This window comes from Triticum dicoccoides, chromosome 5B, assembly GCF_002162155.2.
Source record: "Triticum dicoccoides isolate Atlit2015 ecotype Zavitan chromosome 5B, WEW_v2.0, whole genome shotgun sequence".
NCBI classification, from domain to species: Eukaryota; Viridiplantae; Streptophyta; class Magnoliopsida; order Poales; family Poaceae; genus Triticum; species Triticum dicoccoides.
Genome location: NC_041389.1, coordinates 462,074,685 through 462,091,688, shown reverse-complemented (window position 1 = coordinate 462,091,688; position 17,004 = coordinate 462,074,685). Strand labels below are relative to the sequence as shown.

Below are 17,004 nucleotides of genomic sequence, written 5' to 3'. Positions count from 1 at the left end.
GGGGGGTTTCCTTTGGTTTCCTTGATCGTTGTGATAGAATGAGATGGGGTGGTGTCCCTTAAAAAAACTCGAGTGGATAGGAGCCGAACCCGGCTGAAAATCGAAGATCCCCCCCGTCTTGTTTGGAAGAGGCCGCGAACGTGAAGTCCACACGATCCAGTCCCAGAAAATATCCAAAGCAAATCAAACAAGCACCCGCCTTGCATCGTCGCCACCACCACCATTCCACTAATGGAGCTCTCATCCCTCCTGCCCTCCCTATCCCCGCGCCGCGCCCTCCCGCTCTCCTTCTCCACCGCGTCCAAGACGCCCCGGCGGCAGCGGCCGGCCGCCTTCGCCTGCCGCGCGGACGCCTCCCCGGAAGGGTCATCGACCACCCGGCGATGGTTCGCCTCGCTGGCCGCCGCCACCGCAGGTTCCTAACACCTCCCCGTCAGTCATTTCCTGATCCAGTTTTATCACCACCTGTCTGTCAGTATCTGTGTTCTTGATGGTTTTATGGCGCAGCCGTGGGGATTGGCGTCGCCCGAGGAGGGGAGGCTGGCGCCGTGTCGACCAGCAGGAGAGTTGTAAGAATCCGTGTGCCCGATCGTCTCCTGCTTCAGTTGTTCAGGCTTTGGCATCGGGTGAGACTGGGCTGACATTTTTTGCTGTTTGCTCGGTTGATTTGGGCAGTTTAGGAGCAACAAGATTCCGGAGAGCGACTTCATCACTCTGCCCAATGGCATCAAGTATGCATACTCTTTACTGATTTATTACCCCGAGCTACTCTACTGCTTGTACTGGGGCGTGGATTTCCCCCCTACTGCTATCATAGGTGCACTTTAGCTCTTGTGCTGTATAGGTGTATCATAGTGTAAATTGGACCAGCAATTAGTAAGCTCTACAGACTAGAATGGTCAGTGCATCAGGCCAGTTACAGGTGCATTCTACTGATCAGAAAAGCTAACCGATCTTACAAAAAAAGATCGAATCTGTTCATCGTATGTGAAAATAGTTGCTGAAGATTTGGTGTGTGTTTCTTTTTATATTGGACTTATAAGCGGAAGCATGCTTTGCTAATTAATGGTCATCACCTGATACGTGACGTAACTTACAAAGTGTTGAGCAGGTACTATGACATCAAAGTAGGAGGTGGGGCTAAAGCAGTTAAGGGATCGCGCGTCGCAGTACGTACCACCACCCGTATTTGCATTTTATCAAGCTGAGCATTTCTAAAACCATGATGCGACAGAAGAATTTATCATCATTTGCATTTGCACTGCCAATCATCAGTAGAGAGAAAAGAGAGAAAAGAGGAGAGATAAAGAGACATGTTTTACTGGACTTATCAAAGGAATTGAATACATGAGGTTTGAGCAAATGTTTAGCATCCTCTAACAAGTGGAGGAAAGGAAGGGTTCCTATGGGAATTCTTCAAGCAAACCCTTTCAATCGGAAGGGTGACATAGGAAAAAATCCTATAGGATTTCATTCCTATGAAATTCCTACATAACCCCCTTGTTTCAAAAAAGGCCTGAGTTGTTTTGGTCCTTTTCGGCATTTTCTTCTAATATGAAGTTCCAGAATTATTATTATTATTGATGATTTTGGACAAGAGTCAATTAACCCTCCTGAAAATTGCAACATTGGCCTAAAGAAACCTTACGTTACCTAATAGTGTTCCAACCCATACGTGTTCACTTATTCATACACTAGCTAGATGAATGTTCAGAAAAGTTGCAATTTGTTTTCAGCTTCATTTTTTTCAAGTATGATGATCAATGCCTATCTGAGTCTAGGTGCATTACGTGGCCAAGTGGAAGGGCATAACATTCATGACAAGTAGGCAGGGCCTCGGTGTCACTGGTGGAACGGTATTGCCTTACATTTTTGGCTCCTTTCTGTGTAGGATAAATTAGCAATACTCTTCAGTAAATTATCAATATGACAGATTCATGAAATTGTACTTTCATATTGTACAAGATTCTGTCACCTTTTCGTCGTTCCAAAAGGAGACCTTGTTATCAAATATCAAGCATGCTTCTTAATTTGAACATGTAGAAACTTCTTGACAGTTGTGTGATGCAGTATTTGAAAAGTGACTGTACTTCAAATATAGTTTTTCTGGTTTAACTTTCGTTTACTTGTCTTAAATCATCTGTAGCCGTATGGGTTTGATGTTGGCAATTCTGAAAGAGGCAATGTTCTAAAAGGATTGGATCTCGGGGTTGAGGGAATGAAAGTTGGAGGCCAGGTGAGTAATTTCTATGGTTTCGTTTTGGTTTTGCTCTACAACCTTTTATTTTCAAATAAACAATCCTGTGACTTTGTAGAGAGCTAAGGTATGTTGATACCAGTTACAGAACATGATGCTCTGCCACAGATAATTAAGCTTCCATCAGTCAACCCTTACAAATGATAGTATTGATGACTTTTAGAGGTTTTTTCATTTATTGATGATTATGAAATATGCTAAGTTGCCTGCATCATGTCAAAAAGGATATATTCGTTTTAGCTTCATATAAGTATAAAGATTACATAACAATTATTTCTCGGTTCCGATGAATTATTTATTTTCAGTGACCACTTTATACATGTGAGTATTTTGAGGCATGAACACACATACAAACTCGGCTCCTGTCATGATTCCTTATGTGGAGATCACTTTCATTCTGCAATATGACAATAATGAAAATTTCAGAGGTTGGTTATTGTTCCTCCTGAGCTAGCTTATGGAAAAAAGGGCGTTCAAGAAATTCCTCCTAATGCAACTATTGAGGTAAACAGTCATTTATTTTCATGCCATTTACATCAATAGTTATTCCATTCTTCTTGAGCTTGTTGCCAGTGTAACTTTGTTGGCATGTGGGGTTGGTGATGGATGGGATCTGGGCTGACGGCAGGGATGTAGGGCTGGTGGCGCGGGTCGGCTCCGACGGGAGGCCTCATGCGCGGGGATTTTTTTTCCCATGGGGGTTTATTGAGGGGGATAGAACTGATAGGTGCCCCCCCATCCCCGGTCATAACACGTCCAATGTAACGGTCAAAAAAATGGTGTTGACTTTTGTGCCACATTAGTGCTTATATGCGGGCTATCCCTGTTATAATCATGTCAGCTTAAAAAAAACACAAGCATCCATGTTTTTGGCTAAATTTTGCTCCAATACCAGTAGGTTTTACTGAAGAAAAAAAGTGGTAATTTTTTTAAATCCTAACGCCAATTGTGGTGATTTTTTGCTATTTACTCAACGTTTATCTGTTTTTAACAGCTGGATGTCGAACTACTATCAATCAAACAGAGTCCATTTGGGTATGTGCAGTTATTAGATAATATGCACATGGTATTTTTCTTTCTTGCCATTACTAACGAAAAACAATCTGTTCCTCAGGAGTCCTGTGAAGATCGTTGAAGGATAATTGTGCATTGACTTCTGCAGACAATGATGTATATTTGAACATGCTGGAGAGTGTTACTGCAAGAAAGGGGGCTAGATGTATCAGATTTCAGTGGTGTTGTTGCGTAAATAAGTGCACCATAATGTAATATTTGATTTGGAGCTTCTTCTTTTTTGGCTGGTTGGAGAAGAAGCAAGTTCCCATAGATTATATATATATTCAATTCCTTTTTGCAATTTTTCAGGTACAACCCTTCTCTGTCTCTCTCTGTAACACACACACAGTTTGCAGCTTCATCATCTAGTTCTGACATTGTTTTGTTTTTTGTTTTTTTGAAACCAGGCAAAAAACTTGCCATTTTCATTGATTAAGAAGAAGAGAATTGCCTGGTTAATTCATGGAAAACCAGGCTAAAACCGATACAACACAACCCACATGACATGGGCACCACCGACCAACCTGGCCATCAACATGGAACAGAAACCATGACGGCACATGCCAACAGATGGCCCCACGCGCAAACAACCGACAGCTCCAACTTTGACGACGAGCAACACAAGAGAAATATGCAGGACTTGCGCCGGGAAGAACCGACTACCGAAGACCACGCCGCGACCCAAGCTCCTCTCGACGCCATCATTGTTGCCAAACAGAAACCAGCGCCCCGCCTCAGCAAACCACGCAGCGAAGATGCCGCCATCGACAGCGAAGATGCCATCATCCTCCAGTCTCTCAGTCGTGCCCGGCTCTGAGACGATGCCCCCAAGGAGGAAAAAGACGCGAAGACGCCTCCATCGCCCGATCCAGCGGATCTGAGGTTTCCTGTTCTCGACATTGTTTTTTAGTTCCAGTACTTGATTTTAAGGGTTTCAGTTCCTATGCAGTTGACTTGTTGCTGGCACTATAGCTGTCAAAATCTGCCATCTAGTTTCAATCCCATGGCTGTCCTTAGTAGCGACGCGAGCGCCAAATAGGAAATTCCGAGATGCTCTTAGTAGTGATCTGTATGCAGGCAATACTGAATAACACACACATTAATTTGGATAGTTTTTGCAGACTAAGCATGGGTGCTTGTATACGTTCACCATAAAAAACTGATAGTTCGTAGTCATAATCACAAGACAATGAGCCAATGGTAAGAATAACTGACCTACATATGATGATGTAAAAATATATAAAATGAACAGAATAATAATGCTCATTTCGAAAGGAATCAATTGGATTATGGTGTGAAATGCTGTAATGACTTGTAAAATATGCCATATTGAGTTTTTCTTTTGGAAATGCAAAAAAGTTGTATCAAATATTACTCAAAACAAATTGCTCGTCAAGGCTAGAGTAGCCACTGGTGGGTGTGAGAGAATGGCGAAGAGGGAAACATGTGAGATCGTAGGGCACAAGTCATCCCCGCTAAGGTATAGGTGCTCAGCGAAGGTGTTTGGTCAAATAAACCGAGTTTTTCTTAAGCACGAGTGTTTGTCTCTACAGGAGGGGTACCTGATTAAGGCCTGGTTTTTTCAGCTTTTGATTCTTGCCCACAAAATCTGTTGCCCAGTTCTTTTCTGAATTTCAGTCTGAGATTGTAGTATGAGTTGTGTGTTGACATGTTTGTAATGTCTCGGTACTAAAACTGTGTGCTAAATTGCTAACACTTAGTTGTTTCGAACAGTTTCTCGTCGAATATAAGCACGAAAATGAATATCATAGTGCTAAATATTACAATTAGAATGGTTGTAAAGTTTCTTTCCTTACAGAAGGGGTCAACTACAAATAGAAGGAATAATCTCAAGGTATAAGACTGATAGCAATAGCCTCACGTGTTCCGGTCATGCTACTATCATCTTGTGGTGGTAGAGCATTGGTACCTATAAACGGTAATGGAGGTTGTACATAGCATCATTGTCAAAACTTGTCAAAATGCTCATCATGTAGCTTACTATCACGAATCCAATTGTGGGGACACATGCATGCAGTGACAATCATATTTTGGATCTTCATTTTGTACCATGGTATGCCTATGAGAATTCGCCAAGGACATTTCGCAAAGAAGAATGACGATCACTACCAGGGAAAACCATAATAGTAGCGCGGGTTTTAATGCTATCAGTAGCACGGGTGGCCGCGCTACTAATAAGGCGCTACAGCTATCAGTTACTATTGACTATATCAACGCTACTACTATTGACTATATCAGTAGCACTTTTCTGACACGCGCTACTATTAAGTAGTTGTAGCGCTTTTCTGTCCCCGCACTGCTGCTGTATCTTTCAACATTTTTTTTTCTGCTTCCTATTGATCTAGAACATTACCCCATTTCAATAAACTGCAATTTCACATATACCAGATAACAATATCATTAACCACAATACCATATAGTCGTACATTAGTCATACAATATCATTAAGCATTATAGGTACTCATATATAGTCAACATGCATCCTCACACACATATATGGTTCATACAGTAGCATATATGATAAGCAGTACTAGGTAGTCATAAAACATATAGCAGTCTACTAGGGGTAGTCATACAACCACACACATATGCAGTTCTAGATGATATCGACGACGACCATCATCCTCAAGCCATGGCGGTGGGTGTGAGGGAGTTCTGGATTATGGGGTCCTCGGGGAGCTGGCCTATGTGACATGGGTCGGACTGATGGGCCGTGAAGATACAAGACAGAAGACATTCTCCCGTGTCCAGATGGGACTCTCCTTTGCGTGGATGGCAAACTTGGCGTCCGGATGTGTAGTTTCCTTCCTCTATAAACCAACTTTGTACAACCCTAGTCCCCTCCGGTGCCTATATAAACCGGAGGGTTTAGTCCGTAGGGGAATCATAATAATACAGGCTAGACATCTAGGGTTTAGCCATTACGATCTCGAGATAGATCAACTCTTGTAAGCCCTATACTCATCAAAGTCAATCAAGCAGGAAGTAGGGTATTACCTCCATTAAGAGGGCCCGAACCTGGGTAAACATCGTGTCCCATGCCTTCTTTTACCTTCGATCCTTAGACGCACAGTTCGAGACCCCCTACCCGAGATCTGCTGGTTTTGACACCAAAATTGGTGCTTTCATTGAGAGTTCCTCTGTGTTATCAACAGAAGGGTCAATGACTCGCCTTGTCATCAAGGACAATATCACTTCCGGAGGAGCCCTAGTTTCAGGGCAAACCCTCCGGCTTGGCAGCTTCATTGTGGAGCCATCGCGATCGGGTTAGCTTAGAGGGGTTAAACCGGACAAAGGACACAGGGAGTTTATACTGGTTCGGCCCCTTGCGGTGAAGGTAAAGCCTACAATCCAGTTGTGGTGTTCTTGATGTGGTCTCGATTACCAGGGAGCAAATATGCTTTGCCTAGTTCTCGAGTTGATATTTCTTGTCCCTAAACCGCCGTCGGGTCGTCCCTTTATATACATAGGTTGACGCCCGACCAGTCTACAAAATCCCGAGGCCGACTCATACAAGTGTCCGGCTTGGTTTCTCCTTTCCTGACTTACAATACAAGTTATGCATCTATGGCGGTTCACTACTATGGGCCCTAATCTGCCACTGGGCTCTGGGCCTCTAAGTCTTGATAGTTGAAATGCCATAACCTTCATCTTCATGGGCTCTTGTACGGGACTCCTTGTGAGTGTAATCCGGCCCCTCCTGGGCGGTTTAACTCAGTAGTCATATCCCCAACATTAGGCCCCAGGTTGATTTGAACTTGTTCATGTCAATCTTCAACTTTAGAGAATTTCCGATGTGAACATCTTTGTGTTATCCTGGTAAACCGCCGTGACATCATCTTCTGGAGTCGCCTTAAACCGCCATGACGTCATCTGCGTAAAAAACTCGTAAAGATTCCTTTTTATTAATTGATCTCCGAAGATCGAGGCGACAACTGTATCAGATATCCGATTTTTGACTCCTTGAATTTCGCGCCTGTCGCTTATCCTTTGGCCTTTATAAATAAGACCGAGGGTCCTTTCCATTTCCCCCCTTGCCTCTTCGCATCTTCTTCCTCCTCGCGACTCCGAAGAGCTCGAGCTCCGCCGCCGCCGTCGACCTTCAAGCTTCTGCACCATCTTGGGCCGCTGCATCAACCTGAACATACCAGAGATCCACGGTGCTACTCTGCCCCTTTTGTGAATCTGGTAAGTCTCCTTCCTTGAACCCTAGATCTCCATTAGGGCTTCGGCGCTCATCTGTGTTCATCAGTGTCCGTCCGTGCTCATTGTTTCGCCCTTACTGTCTCATTGAAACTAGATCAACTTGACCTTTTTCTTCTGCGGCCGAAACTATAGTTTATTTCTCCTCACCATAGTATCCTTTTGAGTACAAACAGATCTCATCTGAATCCTTTCTGTTCCACTGTCGCCATTTTAGGGCTCAGGAAATTTTCTTTACTGAACTGCGGTAGATCCAAAATTATAATAGCATCTTGTGAAACCTGTTTCTTCAACACTTAGTATATTTCTGATCTGCTTCTTCCATTATAGGCGGTTTAACCTTTAGAATTTTGATAATCCGCCAGGTACCATTAGCCCTCACTTAAACCGCCAACCTTATCTGAACATGAACATCCGGTTTAACATGTACATATACTTCGATGAAATCCCCCGGTTTGACACCGGTTTAGGCATATCAATCTTGAACCGTAAACCGTCATTTGAACTTCCTTTACAGTTTTTCAGCAAAAAATGGCCAAACAATTTTCTTCTTGCAATCGGGTTCCTTCCCGGATCAAAGAAGAACAGCTTACTGGGTATGTTCTGACTGGCGCTTTAGCCAAGAAGGAGATCATTCATTGGCGAGTCCCTGGTACTGAGTGTCCTCCTGAACCTCAAGATGGAGAAGTGGTTGTGTTCATGCAGCATCTGGACCGAGGTTTTAGTCCTCCCGGATCAAAGTTTTTCCGGGATGTACTTGCCAGCTTCCAACTCCACCCTCAAGACATTGGACCGAATTCTGTGTCCAATATTTGCAACTTCCAAGTGTTCTGTGAAGTTTATCTGCAAGAGGAGCCAACTTTTGAACTTTTCAGAGACTTCTTCCACTTGAACCGCGTACAGAATTTAGTGATGGCCCCAATACTGAACTTGGCGGATTGTCAATTCAAAAGAGGAAGGAAGTAGATTTTTCTCATGCCAAACATCACAGCCACCCAAAAGACTGGAATCAAACATGGTTCTATTGCCGGAACACCGCTCCTGCCGATGAAAATCCTCTGCCGGGTTACCGTCCTCATCGACTCAGCAATGGACATCCACTGCCTCAGCGGCTTACTGCCAAAGAACGACAAACTTATGCGCCACAACTTGCTAAACTCCGGGCTTTTCTAGCAAACGGTTTAACCGACATTGATCTCGTTCGTTGCTGGGTTTCATGGGGTATCCCGCCCTTAAGCCGCCGCACCAGGTTAATGCATGAGTATACCGACAATGTCAATGATCCTCAACGGCATACTGACATACCGATGACTGACGAAGAGGTCACTGAGTCAGTCAAAAAGATGCTAGATGAACCGATAGCTGAGTGCAGCAAGACTGGGTTGCGCCCTTTTTATGCCTCCAACAAACCGCCAGCTGTAAGAGTTTATCTTTCTGCTTTTTAATCCGTCTCCCCTTTAACATCTTTCTGATAACCTTTTGTTTATTCCTTACAAGCCAAAGACCCATTCTGGAAGAGGAAGCCTCAAGACAAACCGGTAAAATCGCAAGACAAACCGGTGAGGGCTCCTTGTGCCAAGAGCAAAGTCACGAAGTGGTCGGCAAACAAGAAAACCGTTGAGTCCTCTAATCCGCCCGAAGATGCTAAAGATTCGGACCCAGAGGTAGAACTTGATTCCCTTGGTTCATTTTTCATGCATCTTATTGACAATGATCATTATCAGGATGATGCGGAAGCCAGCTGTGCGGACCATGTAGAGGTAATTTCCCTTTCCTCCGATTCAGATCATGTGCCGGTTCAAAAACTTCGTCGCGCAATCCGGAAAGTAAAACTTTCACATCCTCACGCTCATTTGGATCCACACTTTTCTTTGAAGACACAACAACATGAAAGTCGTCGCACAACCCGGCATAGTGGCCAACAGGTCACTTCCTCCGGTTTACCGGACACCCCAACCCGGAAGCGTCGTCCAGAGGTCTCTTGTTCTTCTAATAAATCTTATCCTTTGGCGGGTTTCTTCCGATACCCACTTAATCCATCTGATTCGAATTATCAGGTAACTTCCAACTCATCTTCTGGCGACTCATCAACCACACAAATGCCTCCTCTCAAGACCGTCCCTGTGTGAGTAATATTTTTAGCTTTACCTTCTTGCGCCGGTGTATCATATTAACCTCTGTTTGCTATTTTGCAGTGCCAAAGGCCGACTCAGCAAGAAGGCAAAAACGAATGCTCCTACTGAGGAATTTGAACCGGAGAAGACCCCAGAAGGTACTGGTGGAGATGCTGATATTGCTGTGGATGATCCTGTACCACAAGGTTAGGATACTTATGTTGACCCGCCAGAAGTTAACCCGACCAGTCCTCACGCTGATCCTCCAAGCCCAATTGTTGATCCTCCAAGTCCTACCGCTGATCAGCCTAGCCCAGCCAAAGCCGCAGATAAACCGGCTAGCCCAAGTAAAGCAACTGACGATGTTGTGATCACCGGGTTTGGCCATACTTCGCCTGGCAATCCTGTCGCTTTGTCAAAGCAAAATGCCAAAGAGGAATTTGCTGCTGTGGAGAAAGGCAAATGGAAGACTGATCTGTCAAGCTATGCTCATCTCAACGCTCAAGATCTTCACTCTGGATACCTAAACCGCCTATATACAAGCCGTGACAATGAGGCCGATTTAGTCAACTTGACGAAGGAGCGATATGAGGTAACTTCTGTAAATCTTGCTTTGTACTTTTGTCAATCCCATTGTAGCCCCCAAGGGCAGGTTTATCTCTTGAAGATGGACCGGAACTTTGGATAAAAAAGACGTCAACTGCGTAGCCCCCAAGGGCCGGTTTACCTCTTCAAGATGAACCGGGACTTTTTGTTAAAAATTGTCCTTGTTGACTTCCTTCACCTTTGATTTGGCTGATCAATTAGGCATTAGCCCCCAAGTGCCGAGCTTAATACTTGTATTGAGCCTTGGGACTTTAAAATATCAGTTTAAGAAGCAATCCACATTAGCCCCCAAGTGCCAAGTGTATAACTTGTTATGTGCTTGGGACTTTGAAGAAGATATGAACAACTTATCATCTGTCTGTTGCAGGCTGACTTGAGAAATAAAGATTCCCAAATTGCCGATCTTCAAGAAAATATTAAGTCCCAGCAAGCAGAAACCTCCAAGGCCAAAGAGGAACTGAAAGGCGCTTTGACAACCATGGAGCAATTGAAAGATGGCTTCAAGAATGAATAGACGAGCTGGGATACCGAGAAGACTGCTCTATTAAAGCGGGCTGAAGATGCCGAAGCAGCTCTTAAACCGGTAGCGGAAGAGCTAACTGGGCTAAAGCATCAAGTGAATGCTATGACTTCTGCCATATTTGGTAAGCATTTTGTAAGAACCTCTCTTAAACATCTTTGAAATTGCCGGTTTAACCTCAAATTTTTAAACCATTGCAGGCAGTCGTGTTGCTCATCTGGGCTCGGATATGCGGATGAAGTTGAAGGCAGTATATACGTTGATAGAGCAACTGTATACTAGTGCCCAACGAGTCATCTGTGCGGCCTCTTACAATAAAGCGGCACCAACTTTGATCAAGGATACATTGGCCAAGTTATCGATGACACCTGCCCAGATAGAGGAGGTAAAGTGATCTGCTGCCAGGGCTGGCGCTTTATCAGCACTGACTCGTGATAAAGCTTGGATAGCTGATCTTGATCCAGTAGATATCGCAAAGGGCTATCCTGGTGAACAAGCAGACGGGTCAGCTTTTGATAATGAAGCCCTCAATGCCCTGACAAAGGAGATGCGCCCGCCGGCAAGCCAATTGGCTGAAGAGGCTAACTTGTCTACTCATCGGTCCTTCTATGATGCAGACAACAAACGGGTTGATGCCATTGTTAAAGAAGTGCAGAATCTCATCCCGCCAATCCGTAAGCACACCTATGCCCCTGACGTTGAACCGTCCAATCTTATAAGTGAAGAAGCTATCTTCCAGGCTTTAACCCGGATTGACTGGGCCACCATTGACTTCCAGCCACTGGGTGGGGAGGAGGAGGTTGAACCGACGCCAGAAGACCCATCAACTTCACGTCAACCTGGTGACGAGTCTTAATCCGGCAACCGGCTTGATTTTCACAGGTTGTGTTCTGTGTAAAGAACAATCATTATTTTGGGCCTCAAAGCGCCTTGTAATAGGCTAGTTGAAATACTTTGATTTGTTGCCATGGTGCATTGCTACATGACGTTTGCTTGATCCGCCATGATTATTGCTGTGCTTGCTTATATATCTTGATAATTTTCATGCAATCCTTGTGTCTGCATAAAAAGAGTTATCCTGGCGGTTTACCGTCGAACGGGTCATAATGCCCAATACAAAGCCTGGTTGATAACCAAGGCTGTAAAAATATCAAAATATGAAATAAATCATACCTGTGATATTAAATCATATTGTTGGCTTACCAACTTGATTGTAGTAAGGTTGAGGACCCAAATCTTGAGTATTGATAACTCCCACCATGCAGTGCTGGTGTATATAATAAGTCATACCGAGTTGTGATGAACACCGGACGGTCATTCTGGCGACATGTAGTCAATGCCAGATCGGGTTATAAAACACCGGTTTAATAATGAGTATGGTCTGACAGCTTGTAGCTGAAAACCAAGCCGGGTTAACAAACACCGGGTTATTATGATGACTGATAGCCATGCCGGGTCAATAGACACCGGTTCAACATAAAATGTTATCAAAGGATAAAAACTTGACAAAGGCAAATAAAACCGTGTAGTCGAGGCTTTTCAAGGGCTGCCAGGCCCAAATTCGAGGCTTTTCATGGGCTGCCAGGCCGCTGAGTTAAACCATTTTGCAAAGCCTTTCAAGATGGGCCTCCAACTAACCAATCGTCATTTTAACTTTGACAAGTTCAGGGTCTGTAAAAGATTGACTTGTCAATCGTTCGGCGGGTCATGCTAGGATTACCTGGATAGGAGTGGCTTACTTGATAAAGGCAGGTTAACCCGGGATTTTAGGTGAATACACCAGGCTTCCAAGCCGTGCTTGATAGCATATTACAAGGGTCCTTTCAAACTCTTTGTTGCATTGCACAAAGAGCCCCCAAGTAACTTTGTGAGCGGTGCTCAATGGGTGCCTATGTTTGAGCTGTGCATAGCATCCAGACTCTCTTTGTCCCCTTGGGTGTGAAGCTCCCAAGCTGTATTGTGGCATGATAGCCGGTTTAACAGGCAGAACTCCGCTTTGTCAGCTGAAGCCCCCATGTAATCAAAAGATATTTCAAGAAAACGGCAGAGGCCCTGCTTATAGCAAGGATGCCGGTTTATTATATTGATCATAATATATACAAAAATATGTACATAAGAGGAGCCTATGGCTCAGGTGTAGTAAGGCCGAAGGAGAGCTATGTTCCATGGCCGCCGGGTCTCCTCCTCAGATTTGCGTGAGTCTGCGTGCTCTCGAACATCAATGAGGTAATATGATCCGTTGTGCAGATTCTTGCTGACCACAAACAGTCCTTCCCAAGGTGGGGATAACTTGTGCATATCGGTCTGATCCTGGATGAGCCGAAGCACCAAGTCGCCTTCTTGAAAGGTTCTTGTCTTGACTCAGCGGCTGTGATAACGCCGCAGGTCTTGCTGATAAACCGCCGAACGAGCCAAAGCCATGTCCCGTTTCTCATCTAACAGGTCCAATATAATGCCTCCTGGCGTGCTTGCTCGTTGTCCACTTCAACATAATTGGCAACCCGGGGCGAGTCATGACGAATATCACTTGGGAGTACCGCCTATGCTCCGTAAACCATGAAGAAAGGTGTGTAACCCATTGATCGATTGGGGGTGGTGTTGATGCTCCATAACACGGAAGGTAATTCTTCCACCCAACAACCTGGCATCCTCTTCAAAGGAACCATAAGGCGGGGCTTGATGCCCTTTAAGATTTCTTGATTGGCCCTCTCATCTTGTCTGTTGGACTGGGGGTGTGCCACTGATGACACATCAAGCCGGATATGCTCTCTTTGACAGAAGTCCTCCATCTCACCTTTAGAAAGGTTCGTGCCATTATCCGTGATGATGTTGTGTGGAAAGCCAAAGCGGAAGATCACCTTCTTGATAAATTGAACCGCCGTGGCTGCATCACACTTGCTTACGGGCTCCGCTTCAACCCATTTAGTGAACTTGTCAACCGCCACCAACAGGTGGGTCTTCTTATCTTTGGACCGCTTAAAGGGGCCCACCATATCAAGCCCCCAAGTAGCAAACGGCCAAGTGATTGGAATCATCCGTAGCTCTTGAGCCAGAACATGAGCTCGGCATGAAAACTTCTGACAAGCGTCACATCGTTTTACCAGATCCTTAGCATCAGCATGAGCTGTCAACCAGTAAAAACCATGACAAAAAGCTTTAGCAACCAGGGATTTTGAACCGGCGTGGTGACCACAATCTCCTTCATGGATCTCACGCAAAATTTCTTGGCCCTCCTCAGGAGAAACACAACGTTGGAACACACCTGAGACACTGCAGTGGTGTAACTTGCCATTGTGAATAACCATGGACTTTGATCGCCGGACTATCTGTCTAGCTAGAACTTCATCTTCTGGTAACTCGCCCCGGTTCATATACGCCAAATATGGCACCGTCCAATCCGGAATGACATGTAAAGCGGCTACCAGTTGGGCCTCTGGATCAGGAACAGCTAAATCCTCCTCCGTAGGTAACTTAACAGACGGGTTATGCAAGATATCTAGAAAGGTATTGGGTGGTACCGGTTTACGCTGAGATCCCAGCCGGCTTAAAGCATCTGCTGCTTCATTTTTGCGCCGATCAATATGCTCAACCTGATAACCCTTGAAGTGACCCACCACAATATCCACCTCTCGTCTGTAAGCCGCCATGAGTGGATCCTTAGAATCCCAAGTGCCAGAAACTTGCTGAGCCACCATATCAGAGTCTCCGAAGCATCGTACCGGCTTAAATTCATTTCCTTAGCCACACAGAGACCGTGGAGTAAGGCCTCGTACTCAGCTGCATTGTTAGTACAAGGAAACATTAAGCGGAGAACATAACGAATTTTATCACCTCGAGGGGAAGTAAGGACAACTCCAGCCCCCGAGCCCTCCAATTGCCTGGACCCGTCAAAGTGGATAGTCCAATATGTGTTATCCGGTTTGTCTTCCGGTGCCTGCAACTCTGTCCAATCGTTGATGAAGTGAACAAGCGCCTGAGATTTGATAGCTGTCCGAGGCATATACTTCAACCCGTGTGGACCAAGCTCAATAGCCCACTTTGCAACCCGACCAGTTGCCTCCCTGTTCTAAATTATATCGCCCAAAGGAGCAGAACTGACCACTGTGATGGGATGGCCTTGAAAGTATTGCTTAAGCTTCCGACTCGCCATAAAAACCCCATACACTAGCTTCTGCCAATGCGGATATCTTTGCTTTGAATCGATGAGTACTTCACTGATATAGTAAACCGACCTTTGAACCAAATATTCCATCCCAGCTTCCTTGCGCTCGACCACAATAGCTACACTGACAGCCCGGGCATTAGCAGCCACGTACAATAACAGCAGCTCATTATCAACCGGAGCAGCAAGGACCGGAGGTTCAGCCAACTGCCTCTTCAAGTCCTCCAACGCCGCATCAGTTGCGTCACTCCAGACAAAAGTGTCTGTTTTCTTCAACATCTGATACGGAGGGATCGCCTTCTCTCCCAAGCGGCTGATGAACCGGCTCAGGGCTGCAATCCGACCCGCCAGACGCTGAACATCATTGATACATGCCGGTTTAGCCAAAGATGTAATTGCTTTGATCTTTTCTGGATTAGCCTCAATGCCCCTATTAGACACCAGAAAACCCAAAAGCTTGCCTGCCGGAACACTAAAGACACACTTGTCCGGATTGAGCATCATCTTATAAACCCGAAGATTGTCAAAGGTCTCCTTGAGGTCATCGGTCAGTGTCTCCTTTGTCCTGGATTTCATCACAATGTCGTCCACATAAGCATGAATATTGTGCCCAATCTGAGTATGAAGACAAATCTGTACACATCGTTGATAAGTTGCTTGTGCACTCTTGAGTCCAAAGGGCATAGATACATAGCGAAAGGCTCCAAAGGGAGTGATAAAGGCTGTCTTCTCCTAGTCCTTAACTGCCATTTTGATCTGATGATAACCAGAATAAGCATCCAAAAAACTCAAATGCTCACAACCCGCCGTAGCATCAATGATCTGATCAATACGCGGGAGAGCAAAAGGATCTACCGGACAAGCCTTGTTTAAGTCCGTGTAGTCCAACACATGCACCAAGTGCCATTCTTCTTAAGCACTAGCACCGGATTAGCCAGCCACTCTGGATGAAAAACTTCGATGATAAACCCAGCAGCCAATAGCCGGGTTACCTCTTCTCCAATGGCCTTGTGCCTTTCTTCGTTGAAGCAGCATAGAAACTATTTGACCGGTTTAAACTTGGGATCAATATTGAGAGTGTGCTCAGCGAGTTCCCTCGATACACCTGGCATGTCGGAAGGCTTCCATGCAAAGATGTCCCGGTTCTCAAGGATGAACTCGATGAGCACACTTTCCTATTTCGGATCCAGATTAGTGCTGATACTAAACTGTTTGGATGAATCGCCAGGAACAAAATCAACAAGTTTAGTCTCATCAGCCGGTTTGAACTTCAGGGTCGGGTCATGCTCAATGGTGGGCTTCTTCAGAGGGGTCATGTCTGCCGGATCAACATTGTCCTTGTAGAACTTCAACTCTTCTGTTGCACAAAACGACTCAGCATAAGCCGCATCACCCTCTTCACAGTCCAAAGCAATCTTACGACTCCAATGTACCGTAATGGTCCCCTTATGACCCGGCATTTTGAGTTGTAAATAGATATAACAGGGCCTTGCCATGAACTTTGCATAAGCCGGCCGTCCAAACAGGGCGTGATATGGGCTCTGGATTTTCACCACTTCAAAGGTCAAAGTTTCTGACCTGGAATCATGCTCATCACCAAACACAACCTCCAAAGCTATCTTACCAACCGGCTTTGCCGATTTACCTGGTACTACACCGTGAAAGACAGTGTTCGATGTTTTAAGATTCTTATCTATCAACCCCATGCGACGGAAGGTTTCATAATACAGAATGTTGATATTGCTCCTTCCATCCATGAGCACCTTGGTAAATTTATAACCTCCCACCTGAGGTGCCACCACTAAAGCTAGATGACCCGGATTATCAACCCAGGGCAGATGATCCTCTCTGCTCCACATAATGGGCTGCTCGGACCAATGCAAGTAACGGGGTACCGCCGGTTCAACAGCATTAACTGCCCTCTTGTGAAGCTTCTGATCGCGCTTACACAAGCTAGTAGTGAAAACATGATACTGCCCGCCATTCAACTGCTTTGGGTGACTCTGAAACCCTGATTGCTGCTGATTCCCCTGATTGTTCTGTTGGTTGTGACCACCTTGGTTGT

At 45.1% G+C, this 17,004-nt stretch overlaps 1 protein-coding gene across 2 annotated transcripts; it reads left to right on the top strand.

The window, feature by feature from the left end:
* Positions 1-147: 147 nt before the first annotated feature.
* On the top strand, positions 148-3,625 carry LOC119310820 (peptidyl-prolyl cis-trans isomerase FKBP16-4, chloroplastic-like). Of its 2 annotated transcripts, XM_037586439.1 has the most exons (9): positions 155-415; positions 508-569; positions 676-731; positions 1,112-1,169; positions 1,782-1,856; positions 2,147-2,236; positions 2,684-2,761; positions 3,252-3,292; positions 3,372-3,625. In XM_037586439.1, exons 1-9 carry the CDS (start codon positions 232-234, stop codon positions 3,397-3,399), a joined length of 672 nt encoding a protein of 223 aa, XP_037442336.1. In that variant the 5' UTR covers positions 155-231; the 3' UTR covers positions 3,400-3,625. The 2 variants fall into 2 exon arrangements, with proteins under 2 accessions (XP_037442335.1, XP_037442336.1); XM_037586438.1 differs by lacking the exons at positions 3,252-3,292; positions 3,372-3,625 and adding an exon at positions 2,886-3,179 and having other exon boundaries at positions 148-415.
* The last annotated feature ends 13,379 nt before the right edge of the window (positions 3,626-17,004 follow it).